Source organism: Bison bison, unplaced genomic scaffold (assembly GCF_000754665.1).
Source record: "Bison bison bison isolate TAMUID 2011002044 unplaced genomic scaffold, Bison_UMD1.0 scf7180017864197, whole genome shotgun sequence".
NCBI classification, from domain to species: Eukaryota; Metazoa; Chordata; class Mammalia; order Artiodactyla; family Bovidae; genus Bison; species Bison bison.
Genome location: NW_011494769.1, coordinates 275014 through 291781, shown reverse-complemented (window position 1 = coordinate 291781; position 16768 = coordinate 275014). Strand labels below are relative to the sequence as shown.

The following is a 16768-nucleotide window of genomic DNA, read 5'->3' as shown; positions in this document are numbered from 1 at the left end:
ACAGCTCCAGTACTTTGGCCACCTCATGTGAAGAGTTGACTCGTTGGAAAAGACTCTGATGCTGGGAGGGATTGAGGGCAGGAAGAGAAGGGGACGACAGAGGATGAGATGGCTGGATGGCATCACTGACTCGATGGACCTGAGTCTGAGTGAACTCCGGGAGTTGGTGATGGACAGGGAGGCCTGGCGTGCTGCGATTCATGGGATCGCAAAGAGTCAGAGACGACTGAGCGACTGATCTGATCTGATCTGATTTGATCACCTACCTTTGAACATAAGCAGAACTAATGTTTAGGTTACAATCTAACATTTTGAGGGTTCTTAATAAAATTTAAACTCCACTTAACTCATGCAATTTGGGTTACTAAGAGTTAATGTTTGAACATGCTCTCCAATACCAATATAAGATTTTCTTCCTTGGAGAAGGAAATGGCAGCAACCCACTTCAATATTCTTGCCTGGAGAATCTCATGGACAGAGGAGCCTGGAGGCCTACAGTCCACAGGGTTGCACAGAATCAGACACGACTGAAGCAACTTAGCTTGCACGCACATCCTTAATACTTATCTCTTCCGGGACCAATCCATCTTACAGTTCCTTTCCTTCCTCTTTTCCTCTCTGCCTTCTTCCCCTCTTTCCTTTTGTTTCTTCCTCTCTCCTTTCTTAAAAAAAAAAAAAAGATTTCCTTCTTTCCTGTTATGGGTTCATTTCTGAAAATCTCCTTAGAAATCTTCCAATCTGCTATCTGTATCAACTGAACACAACTTCAGACGTTGAAATCTTCCCAATCCATAGACACTGTAAGATCTGATGAGGGTCTAGTGGTTAAATTTGCACTTTCACTGTGGAGGCCCAGGTTTAATCCCTGGTCTGGGAACCAAGAACCCACAAGCCTCACGATGTGGCAGAATACAAAAAAAAAAAAAAGAAAGAAATCTGATGAGCGAGGAAGAAGATCTGAAACAAATATTTCATGGAAATACTTTAACTTGCAAAGCAATTATCCTTCAATAAATGAATAAATGCAACATTTATACCTGATTCAGTAAGTGCAATAAATAGTAAAATTGTTTTACTGTTCCTATAAAAAAATTACAGATTTCATAATGTTTACATCAAACTCTGTGATCCAAACACATTTCAGATATTAAACAACTTTCTCTTGTTTTTCAAAAGCTAGGACTTGGCACCATGGTGAGATGGGAAGTACGTAAAATTTATCAGTTTTGAACACAGGCTCTGTTACTACTTAGCAGGTAACTTTAGGCAAGGTGCTCACGGACAACAAGCTCAGTTTCGCTACCTTTAACAAGGCAGTAGCACCCACCGTCCCAGAGCGGGGACAGGCTGAAGCTGGGCAACGCTCCACCACGCAGCCCCAGCCCTTTCCCACACGTCCAACGTGCGAGCTACTGCACAGGTCTGTTTCCCACCTGCTTGCTCTACATCTTCCTCATTCCTTCTAACTGTTTCTATTGCTTGTAATCTCATCAAGACCTCCCTTCAAAATCACTGTGCCAACTGCTATATTCAAAATGGATAACCAACACAGACCTCCTATAGGGAATTCTGCTAAATAGTTATGTGGCAGCCTGGATGGGAGGGAAGTTTCAGGGGAAATGGATACATATATATGTATAACTGAGTCCCTTTGCTGCTCACCTGAAATTATCAATATTGTTAATCAGCTATACTCCAATACAAAGTAAAAAGTTTAGGAAAAAAAAGGATTGTTAAAATAGGATCAGTATGTCCTGTCTTCTGAGATACCTGTCCAAGGGTCCCCTCCAGGCAATATTATAGTCTTCTCCAGAATTTGCTATCCAAAGTGGTTTATTTTTGCTCTTATTAAACCACTAATCACAATATAGTAAGTAATCAGTAGCTCTTATTTTTGAGTGCTGTGTCACACATGTTAAGTGCTTTATGTTCATTTTCCCATTAATTCACAACCACCCTGTGAAGTAAATAGCACTGTTATTCCCCTTATCAATGAGTAAAGTAAGACTAAGAAAAGTTAAGTCACTTTCCCAAAGTCACTCAAGCAATAATTAATAGAAATTATCATTACTCCTAATTAGTAATAATTAGTAGGACTGGGATTCAAAGCCAGGTAACTGGGTCCAGAGTGGAGAACTTATACTTCCTTCACCTTTGTAGCCTTAGGAAAAAAGCACATCTGGCATGAACATGTGCTTAAGTGAATTAAAAAAAAAAAAAGGCAAAAAACAAGTCTGTACACTGAATTGTCTATTGTGTGCAATTCACCTGGATGTGGAGGTACAATATTATTCAAGATCTTTACCCTCAAGGAACTTATAGGCAGGGTATTTGGGAGACAGACAAGTGAACAGGTGATTACAATCCAGAGTGTGATACATGCTATTTCTGTGGACAAGCCTCAGAGAAAACATAAAGAGGGCACCTAAGGTGGACCAGAGAGAAGGAATCAAGAAAGATGTTAGATAAGTCTGAGTTTCTGCCTTTCCCTTCGAAACCAAATTAAGTAGGGTTTTACTAGACTGGCATTCTAGTAGTTGGCATGGCAGAGATGAATGTACTACTGTTTTTTAATTAAAGTACCGTTGACTTACAAATTGTACGTTCAGTTTGTAACACTGTACAGGAGGTGGTGATCAAAACCATCCCCAAGAAATGCAAAAGGACAAGACAGTTGTCTGAGGAGGCCTTACAGATAGCTGAGAAAAGAGAAGCAAAAGGCAAAGGAGGAAAGGAAAGATATATCCATCTGAATGCAGAGTTCCAAAGAAGAGCAAGGAGAGATAAGAAAGCCTTCCTCAGCAATCAATGCAAAGAAATAGAGGAAAAAAACAGAATGGCAAAGACTAGAGATCTCTTCAAGAAAAATTAGAGATGCCAAGGGAACATTTCATGCAAAGATGGGCTCAATAAAGGACAGAAATGGTATAGACCTAACAAAAGCAGAAGATATTAAGAAGAGGTGGCAAGAATACATAGAAGTACCATACAAAAAAGATCTTCATGACCCAGATAACCACGATGGTGTGATTATTCACCTAGAGCCAAAAAGATCTTCATGACCCAGATAACCACGATGGTGTGATTATTCACCTAGAGCCACACATTAGGGACTGTGAAGTCAAGTGGGCCTTAGGAAGCATTACTACGAACAAAGCTAGAGGAAGTCATGGAATTCCAGCTGAGCTGTTTCAAATTCTAAAAGATGATGCTGTGAAAGTGCTGTACCCAATATGCCAGCAAATTTGGAAAATTCCTCAATGGCAACAGGACTGGAAAAGGTCAGTTTTCATTCCAATCCCAAAGAAAGGCAAGGCCAAAGAATGTTCAAACTACCACACAATTGTACTCATCTCACACACTAGCAAAATAATGCTCAAAATTCTCCAAGCCAGGCTTCAACAGTACATGAACTGTGAACTTCCAGACATTCAAGCTGGATTTAGAAAAGGCAGAGGAACCAGAGATCAAATTGCCAACATTTGTTGGACCATAGAAAAAGCAAGAGAGTTCCAGAAAAACACCTACCTTTGCTTTACTGACTACGCCAAAGGCTTTGTCTGTGTGGACCACAACAAACTGTGGAAAATTCTTTAAGAGATGGGAATACCAGACCACCTGATCTGCCTCCTGACAAATCAGTATGCAGGTCACGAAGCAACAGTTAGAACTGGACATGGAACAACAGACTGGTTCCAAATTGGGAAAGGAATATGTCAAGGCTGTATATTGTCACCCTGCTTATTTAACTTATATGCAGAGCACGTCATGTGCAATGCTGGGCTGGATGAAACACAAGCTGGAATTGCCAGGAGAAACATCGATAACCTCAGATAGGCAGATGACACCACACTAATGGTAGAAAGTGAAGAACTAAAGAGCCTCTTGATCAAAGTGAGAGAGGAGAGTGAAAAAGCTGGCTCAAAATTCAACATTCAAAAAACAAAGATCATGGCATCTGGTCCCACCACTTAATGGCAAATAGATGGGGAAACAATGTAAACAGTGACAGACTTTATTTTCTCGGGCTCCTAAATCACTGCAGATGGTGACTGCAGCCATGAAATTAAAAGATGCTTGGTCCTTGGAAGAAAAGCTATGACCAACCTAGACAGAATATTAGAAAGCAGAGACATTACTTTGCCAACAAAGGTCTGTAGAGTCAAAGCTATGGTTTTTCCAGTGGTCATGTATGGATGTGACAGCTGGACTATAAAGAAAGCTGAGTGCTGAAGAATTGATGCTTTTGAACTGTAGTGTTGGAGAAGACTCTTGAGAATCCCTTGGACTGCAAGGAGATCAAACCAGTCAATCCTGAAGGAAATCAATCCTGAATATTCATTGGAAGGACTGATGATGAAGCTGAAACTCCAATACTTTGGCCACCTGATGTGAAGAACTGACTCACTGGAAAAGACCCTGATTCTGGGAAAGACTGAGGGCAAGAGAAGAAGGGGACAGAGGATAAGATGGTTGGTGGCATCATCGACTCAATGCACATGAGCTTGGGCAAACTCTGGGAGATAGTGAAGGACAGGGAAGCCTGGCATTTTGCAGTCCATGGGGTCGCAAAGAGTCAGACACAACTGAGTGACTGAACTGAACAGACTTACAATATTACATTAGTTTCAGGTATACTGTACAATAGTTATTTGATATTTTTATACATTACAAAAGGATCACCACAGTGTACTTTTTAAAATTAGTTTAGCGTTCCCTGGTGGTCCAATGGTTAAGAACTTGCCTTGCAATGCAGGGGACACCAGTTCAATCTCTGGTCGTGAGGATCCCCCATGTTGCAAAACAACTAGCACCATGTGCCACAACTACTGAGCTTGCACGCCTGCAGCCTGTGATTCACAACAAGAGAAGCCACCGCAGTGAGAAGCCCGTGCAATGCAACAGAGAGTAGCCTCAGCTCAGCACAGCTGGAGAACCCAAGTGCAGCAACAGAGACCCACCACAGTTCAAAAATAAAATAAACATTTTTCGAAAATTAGGTTATGTTTACAATTACCTATTCTATCTCAAATTATCTGTCTAGTTCAAATACATCTCATGTTCTAAAAAACACATTTTAAAGAAATGATCTGCTTTCCAAATATTTTCAGTTTATATGATGGTACATCCTATTTTTCTCTCCTCACAGACAAATAAGGAAAAAAAACTCCATAAAAAAAGTGACTAGTTACCTAACTGGCTAGTATGAGAAGTGCTTGCAATAAAATCACAATCAATTTAGGATTTTAACTCAGAAGAACAAGGGGCTATAACTTATCATATGTCAAGCAACTGCTCTGCAACCACTATCTTCCTCAACGCTTTTCAAATAAGCAAAAAAAAAAACTTTGAGGTTTTCCCCATATGTTTCCTTCCTTTTTTCCCTCTAATTTAATCCTAAAATAAAAATAAATACAATTTAGAAAATGTATTTCCATCAGTTGTTCACTTACCAAACAACAGTTCATTCAAGTGGATACCTCCTGGACTGTCATGGAAAATGCCTAAATAAAAAGCCTTATTAAATTCAATTTAGATTATATCTGTCACTTCTTCCTTGTCCAAAGCAATTACTACAGAAGAAAATAAATTAAGCCTAGCAATATTATTTATTACAAATATTGGTTGCTATAAAAATGTTTCACCAGTTTTCTAGGTGGTTACTAATAGATTAAATCATTTCTACCCTGTTCTAATCTGAATAAAGTGGATTTCCTCCAACATTATGGAACCAGTAAAGACGAAATAATAGAGTAAAATAAGTAAATATAATAAAATAGTAAAACCAAATATAATAAAATTGAGCAGGAGTGAAGAATGCACAGCTTTGCATTTTGTGGGATTATGAGACAGCAAAAACAAAAGCTTAAAAAGGATTAAAATCTAAGGGCAGCAAGCACAGACAACAAAGGAAGCGCAGCTTCAAATACACACTGTCCCAAAAGAGAGCCTAAATTCTTTGACCGAGAGTTTCGGAGAATCAGGTTTAAGTACAATGTAGGTTGACCTTACTTTCTTTTTTTTTAAATTGAAGTATAGTTGATTTATAATGTGTTATATTTTCAGCTATACAACACGACTCAGTTTATATATTTTTATATGTACTCTTTTCCCATACAGGCTATTACAAAATACTGAGTAAGTTCTCTTTGCTACACAGTAACTCCCTGTTGAGTTTAAATACCTTAATTTCAACTTATCACCCTATTTGTTTAGCAAAATGAAAAATACCCTGGTGGAAAAAAAAAATAACCTGGAGGAAAAAGAGTTTCCATAAAACCTTCTTTCTTATCTTCCCCTAGTAAATTCTCTCACTAAAATGAAAAGATAAACGGAGCTTTATTTTGATAAGCCTTATCTTTAAGTTAGAGATTCTTAAAAATTCATGAATGCTCTGTAGGACAGGAGAGAGTCAATAGCAGTTACAGCAATGAATTATGATGTGTTACTTGCTAAAAGAAAATTAGAATCACGGAATCAAATGGAATTTTAAGAGACTTTTATTCCCTTTGCCTTTATTCACAGACTAGAGAAATTTTTGAAAATTTATGAAAGTTACAGACTTAAAATATAAATGGCTTCAAACTATGGCTGTATTTAATACCATAATATTAACTCAGATTTTAACGGCATGTTAAAAATTCAAAGCCACAATTCCCCCAGCAAGTGTAATTAATTGTTACCATTTAGAGAAAATAATAGGAATAATCACATTCATCAAATTTATTAAACCTGAAGCTATGCTAGTCACAATTGACCTACTGTACTTTTGTTCTTTCATTCAAGAATGCTTAGATGATTTACTACTGAATTACTCTTTAACTGGTAAAAAACTGAGGCAAAATACTGAAGAACTGGAGAAGTACAAGTGCAAAGTCCACTGTACAAAACTGCTGAACCATGCTCCCTGTTGATGTACTTTTTAAACTGAGCGAAAGATGAATTCTAAATTCCACATAAACTGCCTCTAACTGTGCCTTTCTTTTTGCTTGAAAACGCTTTTCATACACGGATACCGGTTCAGTTTCACCTGTAGGTAATGAACACAGAATTCATTGTGGGGAAAAACAAACCAGAATGTGAAAAAAGTTATCAGGTATACAAAGGAGTGAAACAGCTGACTGAAAAGCACTTGAACCACAATACTTTTTCTCCATTCTTAACGAGGCATTTTGAATATTTTAGGTACTATTTTCTTTCACGAGACCTCCAGTTCTCCAAAGCTCCCCAGCTGAGTACTCACCTGGTTCATCTGAATGCTGAATCGGGGCTTTTATTTCTGCTAAGCTGGGTTCCCCCTCCTGGGAGACGGGAGCTGCTGCCCCCTCCTCCGTATCCTCTACTTTAGTCACTGTGAAGTGTGGCATCGCTCTAGTTAGGAACGTGTGCTCTCCCTGTGTTTGCTTCCTTCCAGTCTACGTTCGCTGCCTATCACTTCCTTGCTGTGCCCCTTTCTGACTCTGATCACTGCCCACGGGAGACCCAGGCAGGGAATCGGGAAGTACTTTCAGTTCACGTGACCTACGGCCCTAAGGGAGGGGAACCTGGAAAACACGCCTTCCAAGGTGGTGTTTACCATTCACTTAAAAGGATTAAGCATTCCACCTCTTGCTTATTTGTTATTAAACTGTGAGAATCACAAGAATGGTTTAGGCTGCTTTCCCAGAGAAGCAAGGGCTGGAGAGCGGGAAGAATGCTTGAAACTCTGTCCATTGTGTATGCACCCTCTTGTTTCTTTAAGTTATTTGCACATCAAGATCTCAACCTGTGCCCTCACATCTCACAGGACAAAGACTAGGGAAAAATTCATTAAAGACTGGTACTACATCAATTTAGAAAATCAACTATTTGTAAGTTTCTGTTGTTGCTTTATTTCAAAGCATATTGAAAACAGTTATGCAGGTCAATGTTTTTTCTTATCTTTCAGATGAGAACATTTATTCAACAAATATTTAATGAATACCTATGTATTTTATATAAAGCATAGTTCAAGATGTTGTAGGGTATACAAGGACACCAGAGAAGAGACATTAACTTCCCTGAAAGTCCAAATTTGTTTAAAAGAGCTAAATATTTTTAACGAGAAGAGTTAAGCATTTTTCGTTTTGTACAGAGTGTAAACATTGTGTTTTAAAGAAAAAACAATCCAAGAAAATCTCTGACCTCCGTCAGAGGTGTATAGTTCCTTTAGCACACACTTAAAATAACATACTTCTGATATATTTTATCAGATAATTGTGTTCTCAGTTGATGACTTTAACAGAGTATGAGGCCCTATCTGAGCACTCTGACACAGGAGTTCAGTAACTTGAGCGAAAGTGAAGTCGCTCAGTCGTGTCCGACTCTTTGTGACCCCGTGGACTGTAGCCCACCAGGCTCCTCCGTCCATGGGATTCTCCAGGCAAGAATACTGGAGTGGGTTGCCATTTCCTTCTCCAGAGGATCTTCCCGACCCAGGGATTAAACCCAGGTCTCCCGCATTGCAGGCAGACGCTTTAACCTCTGAGCCTTGAGCTCTGTGCTAATTTCCATATTAATGATGTAATAGGAGGATTTTGTTGTTAGTAACACCTGACAAGCAAGACTACACTAAATTTAAAAGAGAATAATGATGGTTTATAATCCTCATTTATTCCAATATACACCACTTCCAAAAGAGAACAAAGCCGATAGCTGTTAAAGACCTACTTGTACACTGCACTGCACTAGAAACTTTTCATTAGGATCTCATTTAATCCATCACAAAAACAGAAACATTAGGCTAAGAACTTGCCCAAAGTCACACAGCTTGTAAATGGTGAAGCCCAAATTAAAGATCTCCAGTACCTTTGATGGTAGTCAGCGCAGAGGTTTCACAGAAAAGAAATTCATATACACTTACTTAAATTTTATTTCATGGGTTCCTGCATAACACTGGTTTGTAATCTCAGGCTACAAATTGGAATCAGCTGGAGAGATGTTAAAACTACTGATGCCTGAGTCCCATCCCAGATATTCTGATATAACTGCTCTGGAGTAGAACTTGGGCAACAGGACTTTGAAAAGTTCCCCCCAAATGGTTCTAACAGGCAGCCAAGGCTGAGAATTACTATAAGGAAAAAAAAAGAAGGCTTTGTAGCTACTGAGATTTTTTTCTCTGAGAGACATGAAGTAAGTCAGGTGTGGTAGTGCCCTTGGTGATTTTTCCATATTAAAGACTTGGGTAGCTACTCAACTAATTTACTCAAAGGAACTTAAAACAACTGCCACACTGTCAAAGATTTCCATATTATATTCTAGGTTTCAAATTTATTAATACTTTAGTGTCACTAGATATTTCCAATGGGATCTTACTTTTTCATATTTATTTTATAAAAAGAGTTGAATTGTACCTAATTTTTTAGTCAATGGAAAGAAACAATTACTTGTGTTTATAAATCTATATGTAGCTTGTACATATAACCCTATGTACAAATGTTATCCTGTCACCTCTCCCCTCTAAAAAATCCCCCAAACTAAACAAGTAGGAAGGTAACAAATATCTGTCAATCTACAATAGGTGTAATTTATTTACCAATTTAATGCTCTGGTAGTCATAATGGTCAGCAAGTTTAAAACAGTTCTCTCCTAGATTGCACTGTAGGTAGTGTGGGATTATAAAAAATTTCAAGGCAAAGTTAAAGTAATACAGAAAAGGGGGGGGAGTGGCAAAGAAGAGATGTGTAAGTTCTGTATAGGAACGGTGGTTAGATAGAGAAGGTAGGATATAAGAAACAGCTATTTAAAGACCAACAAACTAAAACAATGAGGTATATATACCATTCCATAGCCAGCGTGACAGATAAAACAGGGAAGATGGATAACACCAAATTTGGTGGGGCTGTGGAACGGAAGGAACTTTCATACATTGTTTATGAAGCACAAGCTGGTTCACCACTCTGGAAAAGGGTCTGGTACTTATCCCTATAATCCAACAATTGCACTCCTTAGTATTTACCACCCTGAATTTACCCTGTGAATGAAAATATATTCCCACAGAAGGACTTGTATAGGAATGTTCATAACAGTTATTAACAATAGCCCGAAACTGGAAACCCAGCCCCAAACAGGAAGCCCACGAAAGAATGAGTAAAAGAACTCTGATACATTCATACAAGGGATTACTACTCAGCTATAAAAAAGAATGAACCAGTGATACCTACAACAATATGGATGAATCTCAGAAACCTGATGCTAAGTTACAGAAGCCTTAAACAAAAGAATACGTAATATATGAAACAACCAACAGCAAAGTGCTGGCAGAAGTAATATGGTGGATAAAAAACAGGACAGTGGCTGCCTCTGGAGGAATGGAAGTGGGGATTAAATGGGATGGAGCAAGAGAGAACTTCCCAGAGTGTTGGTAAGATTCTATATCTTGACATGGAGTTTAAGAGTTCCACACGTATATGCGTTTGTCAAAATTCAGTCAATCTTCACTTAAAAGTTGTGTATTTTACTGTATGAAAAGTTTAACTTGAAAGAAAAAAAAGCTGCTAACAGATAATGAATTCTATTTAATAGTATGTATCCTGAGGTATTGGGGGAAAATGAACTGATATCCACAATTTAGCTTAAAATGCATATAAATGGATAGACAAGTTGTGACAGGAAAAGTATAATAAAATGTTAATGATAGATTCTGGGTGGTACGCATATGAGTGTTTACTATAAGTCTTTCAATTTTCTGTATGTTTGAAATTTTTTATAACAAAATGTTGAAAAAATACAGTAAACTGACACCATTATGCAAATGAATAGGCAAGTCAAAGACTGGGAGAAAACATTCATAAAACATATGCCTGACAAAGGACTTGTGGTCTGAATATATAAAAATGCCCAAGAAAAGTGGAAGTGTTAGTCACTCAGTCATGACTGACTCTTTGCGACCCCATGGACTGTAGCCCACCAGGCTCTTCTGTACACGGAATTCTTCAGGCAAGAATATTGGAGTGGGTTGCCATGCCCTTCTCCAGGGGATCTTCCCAAACCACTCAACAGTAACAAGACAACTCAACAGGAAATGAGCAGAAGATTCAGACAGACAATTCACAAAAGAAGCTATATACAAGGATAATAATAACCAATTGAAAAAAACACTCAACATCAGTGGTCATCAGGGAAATGCAAATTAAAATCACAACTAAAACTATTGGCAAGGATGTAGAGCAAATGTTAATGGAAATGTTGACCACTTTGGAAGAAAGTCTGGCACTTTTAAAATAAATTTAAACACACACCTACTTTATGACCCAGCAATTCCTCTTCTAGGTATTTACCAAAGAGAAATAAAAGCTAAAATCACAAAAAAATTTGAACAAGTATGTACTAGCAGCTTTATTCATAACTGTTCAAACAGGAAACAGCCTAGTAGGTATCCATCACAGGATACACAACCTATAGTATATTCATACAATAGACTACTGCTGCTGCTGCTGCTGCTGCTGCTGCTAAGTCACTTCAGTCGTGTCCTACTCTGTGAGATCCCATAGATGGCAGGCCACCAGGCTTCCCCGTCCCTGGGATTCTCCAGGCAAGAACACTGGAGTGGGTTGCCATTTCCTTCTCCAATGCATGAAAGTGAAAAGTGAAAGTGAAGTCGCTCAGTCGTGTCCAACTCCTAGCGACCCCATGGACTGCAGCCCACCAGGCTCCTCCGTCCATGGGATTTTCTAGGTAAAAGTACTAGAGTGGGGTGCCACTGCCTTCTCCGTACAATAGACTATTACCCAACAATAACCAGGAATGAATTACTGATACATTCAACAACAACATGAATGAATCTCAAAAACATTATAAATTATACATTACACATTAATTATACACATACTGAAGTGTTTAAGTGTGAAGCACACTGATGTCTGCACTTTAACTTTGAAATGCTTCAAAAATAGATGGATCATTGGAAGGGATGAACATATGATAAAACAAATATAGCAAAATGCTAAGTGTAGCCTCCAGAGGACACGGTTATGCGTATTTATAATATAATCTTTCAACTTTTGTGTATGTGTGAAATTTCTCATAAAAAACTGTTGGAAAAAAAATAAAATGAACTAAACGAAGTTCACTGAAATCTAAAAAACTTTGGAACAAATCACTTATGGGTCAAATTTCATTTCACATAAAATTTAGGGAGTTGCATAAATGCTTTTCCTGAACTTTGATTCTAGAGTGCTGAACACTGTTTGAAATGAGAGTCACCTTGCAGGTCTGAAATATTTACATTTTTACATTTAAAAAAAATCCAGGGGAGAACAGATCTGTGGTTGCCAGGGAGAAGAGTGGGTGAGGGAGGCATGGATTGGGAGTCTGGAATTAGCAGATGCAAACTACTCTGTAGAGAATGGATAAACAACAAGGTCCTACTGTGTAGCACAGGGAACTATATTCAATATTCTGTAATGAACCATAATGGAAAAGAATATGCTACATAGCAGAAATTAACGCAACACTGTAAATCAGCTATACATCAATAAATTTTTTAAAAAATCTATGGTATTTTCAAGCAATAAGATATAGGGCCAAGCTAGGGCAAAATGGGCATTTTATTCTTTAGGCTAAATATTATACATGTTATATTTATTAGTTACTTTCACTGAAACGCTTGTGACTATGTCTTTTTTTTTTTAATTGAATTTTTTATTAGAAAAAATGCCACATTTTATAGACCACCATTTATGAGAATCCTACCAAAACACTACAACAAACTGGCCTTGAAGAGAAACAGCACAATGACAGAAAGCTCAAAACACTACACCTCTGAGGAGCTTGCAGCCAGGCTAATTGAAAATCGACACACAACGCCCACCACACCACACACAAACATGACTGAAAGTAATTTCCTGTTGACTTCCACTTGTTTCAGTGTCTTCACTGAAGCTAACTTGTCTTTTTTTTTTTTTTTAATAAATGGGTTGAATAAAATAAAATGCTGGTTATCATGAATTGTTAACCATGATTAAAAATTAATAACAGAATAGTGTAGAGTGGTAAATTGTACTTTCAAAATATTACCCAAAATATACCCATTCTTTTAAAGAATGGGTATATTTTGGGTAATATTTTGAAAGTACAATTTACCACTCTACACTATTCTGTTATTAATTTTTAATCATGGTTAACAATTCATGATAACCAGCATTTTATTTTATTCAACCCATTTATTAAAAAAAAAAAAAAATTTAAAGAGACACACGAGCACCTTAAATTTTTTTTTTTTTTAAAGAATCATGACCATTCTTTAAAAGAATGGGTATATTTTGGGTAATATTTTGAAAGTACAATTTACCACTCTACACTATTCTGTTATTAATTTTTAATCATGGTTAACAATTCATGATAACCAGCATTTTATTTTATTCAACCCATTTATTAAAAAAAAAAAAAAGACAAGTTAGCTTCAGTGAAGACACTGAAACAAGTGGAAGTCAACAGGAAATTACTTTCAACATAAGGATTATTTCAGTTTGTAATATTTTGTTAAACCCCATCATTAAACACTCAATTTTAGGGGCTTTCCTGGTGGTCTAGGGGTTACAAATCTACATGCCAGTGCAGGGTACATGGCTTCAGTCCCTGGTCCAGGATGATCCCACACGCCAGCGGAGCAACTAAGCCTGTGCGCCACAACTACCAAGCCAGTGCTGCAAAGCCCATGCTCCCCAACGAGAGAAGCCACGGAAATGAGAAGCACGTGCACTGCAATGAAGAGCAGTCACCTCTCACTGCAACTGGAGAAAGCCCACGTGCAGCAACAAATATCCAGCACAGCCAAAAACAAATAAATCTTAAAAAAAAAAAAAAAACAAAACACTCAACTTTAGAGCAAATCATGTATGTATTTCCACTTAGTTTGAAGAAATTGAGAACTGTACTGTACAAAACCTATGCAAATTATCTAGAACCACACTCTCATTGCAAATTATCTTTGGTAAAGGACTATTTTTCTTTAAATTGCCATTCATTATGGACAAAAAAAAAAGACCTATAAAAACATAAAATAAAAATTACTAGAAAATGAAATATACAAAACACGAATTCCAATTTTTATTGTTAGACTCAATAGACATAAACTTACTCTAACAAATTGCTAAGCAAGTTCTAAAAACTTAATTTCTGACATTATCTCCTCATAGAGGTAAGCAGGTTAATAAATAGCTCATGATCCAGCACCATCTGCATACCTCACTCTGAATGGCTCTGTTAGAGAATGTTCTAAACATTTTATTAGAAGTCAATGGGCAGTTCACTACTTAAATTTGAAAAGTATACAGAATCTCATTATACATAAATTTCCTATTTAACATACTCAGCAAAACCTTTTTCTCCTTCAAATACTGGGGCAATAAATATTAAAGTATAAAAATGATCACAAATTCTAAATTTTGCCTTGCTATGTAGACAACTATAAAAAGAATTAAATGAGTCAGTTACTTTGGTGAGGACCAACTATCATGGATAGTAAGGCATTAAGACTTCTAAATCTCAAAATTACATAAAATTGTCTATGACTGGATATTTATAAAATAATATTTATAATGTATTTTGGGACTGATGACTGAAAGACAGTAAATACAAAAAAGACATTATTTTCTGATGGATTCGTAATACTATAGGGTAAGGATAACAAAGAGTTCTCCAAATCAAAACATCAGGAAAATCTCATGCTTTACTGAGGCTGAAGGACTCATGCATTTATTCAATATGCCATATGCCAGGAAAGAGGAATGCAATGGAGAAGACGACACTGTTCCTGCCCTCAAGGAGCTCGCAGACTTATTATCCTATTAACTACATAATAACAAGCAATATAAAACCAGGAGTGTAACTTATAGAATCAATCTTGACAGCACAACAGTACCACCTTGCCCAGTTTCTTCTGTAGGAACCTTAAGCTGTGAGTCTTCACTAGAGGAAAGAATAACAGTTGATTGCTAGTGCTAGTTGGAGAGCTATGCCATTCATTTTGGCTACTGATCCAAATACTAAAGAAGGCATTATCAAAAGCCTTTGAGTACTTAGAGCCCTCAGCTTCTACTGTTATCTTTTTCAGAGTATTGCAATTCCCAATATAAGGTTGCTCATCCCAATGTCAATTGTAACCTACAAATGAGAGGCCCCCCAAAAAAATCAACCTAAGTATGAAAACATGAACTACTCAGTAACTCAGATTTTCATTTCTGAGGTATGATACTTCATTCTTTCATTTTGAAATATGATCTATGGGCTTCTAGTCAATACTACCAGTAGTACATAGACAATAAAACGGATATTAAACATTATCAAAACTTAGGACATATTTCTAAAATATAAAGGAAAATGAAAACATAATTTGAAACAAAATTTCCTTGTTAATTTTTATGTCAGAGAACAAGTATTTTTTATAAATTATTGCTTTCTTTTTCCCCAGCAACAAACTCCATTTTAAAACAGATTTACTGAGGATGACAGGCACAGACTTATTGTTAAGATTCAGTGATCCAGTGGGAACCCACGAGTGTTGGAGGTTAATGCATAATGACAGATGATGCTTTGAGTGGACTTTTTTCCTCTTGTACAAACAAGTCTCTAATATAAACACTTTGTTTAAAAATAAATTAAAATAGATCTATTGAGACAAGGGTCGAAACATGAATATTAACTAACTTTAGATGGCTTCCCTGGTGGCTCAGACAGTAAAGAATCTGCCTGCAATGCCGGAGATCTGGATTTGATCCCTGGGTTGTGAAGATCACCTGGAGAAGTGAATGACAACCCAGTCCAGTTTTCTTGCCTAGAGAATTCCAGGGACAAGAGGAGCCTGGTGGCCTACAGTCCATGGGGTTGCAAAGAGTTGGACATAACTGAGCGACTAACACTTTCTTCACTTCCTTTTTTTAGATGGACTAATGTAACTAAATCAGTGCATCTTCATGTTAATTAAGCATTATTATAACGCCCTGGGGCCTCCCTTGTGGCTCAGCTGGTAAAGAATCCGCCTGCAATGCCCGAGACGCAGGTTCGATCCCTGGGTTGGGAAGATCCCCTGGAGAAGGGAAAGGCTACCCACTCCAGTCTTCTGGCCTGGAGAATTCCGTGGACTGTATAGTCCATGGGGTCGCAAAGAGTTGGATACAACTGAGCAACTTTCACTTTCATAATGTCCTAGGTACTTGAGATCATTTGTGTAAAACAGAGTGAAAAATGCATTTTTAGGCCAGATTTCTTGTTAGGAACATAGAACCTTACGTTGTTCTGGAAACATACCATTTTACGACATTTTTTAAAAAACATTTCCTTTCACGCCCACAATGTGAGGCAAAATATTGCAAAAATATACACAGAACATAAAACTTGCATTTCCTCATACCTCTTCTACTCTTATTACACATTTGCAGCTTAATAAATATTGCAGCAGAGCCAACCACTGTTGTTGGCCAGGCTTCCCTGTACTTCACCACCTCCCAGAGTTCGCCCAAACTCATGTACATTGAGTCGATGATGCCATCCAACCATCTTATCCTCTATTCTCCTCTTCTCCTCCTGCCCTCAATCCTTCCCAGCATCAGGGCCTTTTCCAGTGAGTCAGTTCTTCACATCAGGTGGCCAAAGTTTTGGAGCTTCAGCTTCAGCATCAGTCCTTCCAATGAATATTCAGGACTGATTTCCTTTAGGATGGACTGGTTTGATCTCCTTGCAGTCCAAGGGGCTCTCAGGAGTCTTCTCCAACACCACAGTTCAAAAGCATCAATTCTTGGGTGCTCAGCCT

The 16768-nt window shown here is 37.7% G+C and overlaps 1 protein-coding gene across 3 annotated transcripts in view; it reads right to left on the bottom strand.

Annotated features, from left to right (window-relative positions):
- SLC12A6 (solute carrier family 12 (potassium/chloride transporter), member 6) overlaps positions 1 to 16768 on the bottom strand; it is an 85668-nt gene that overhangs the window by 55236 nt on the left and 13664 nt on the right. Inside the window, exons 1-2 of one of the 3 annotated variants that reach the window (XM_010844168.1) lie at positions 7244 to 8359; positions 5454 to 5504 (exon numbers count right to left, since the gene is read on the bottom strand). The exons of 1 other annotated variant lie outside the window; for it this stretch is intronic. In XM_010844168.1, coding sequence (XP_010842470.1) covers positions 5454 to 5504; positions 7244 to 7367 — 175 coding nt within the window. In that variant the 5' untranslated portion in view covers positions 7368 to 8359. Of the gene's footprint in view, positions 1 to 5453; positions 5505 to 7243; positions 8360 to 16768 lie in introns of those variants that run through there. One more of the 3 variants, XM_010844169.1, reaches the window with a different exon arrangement.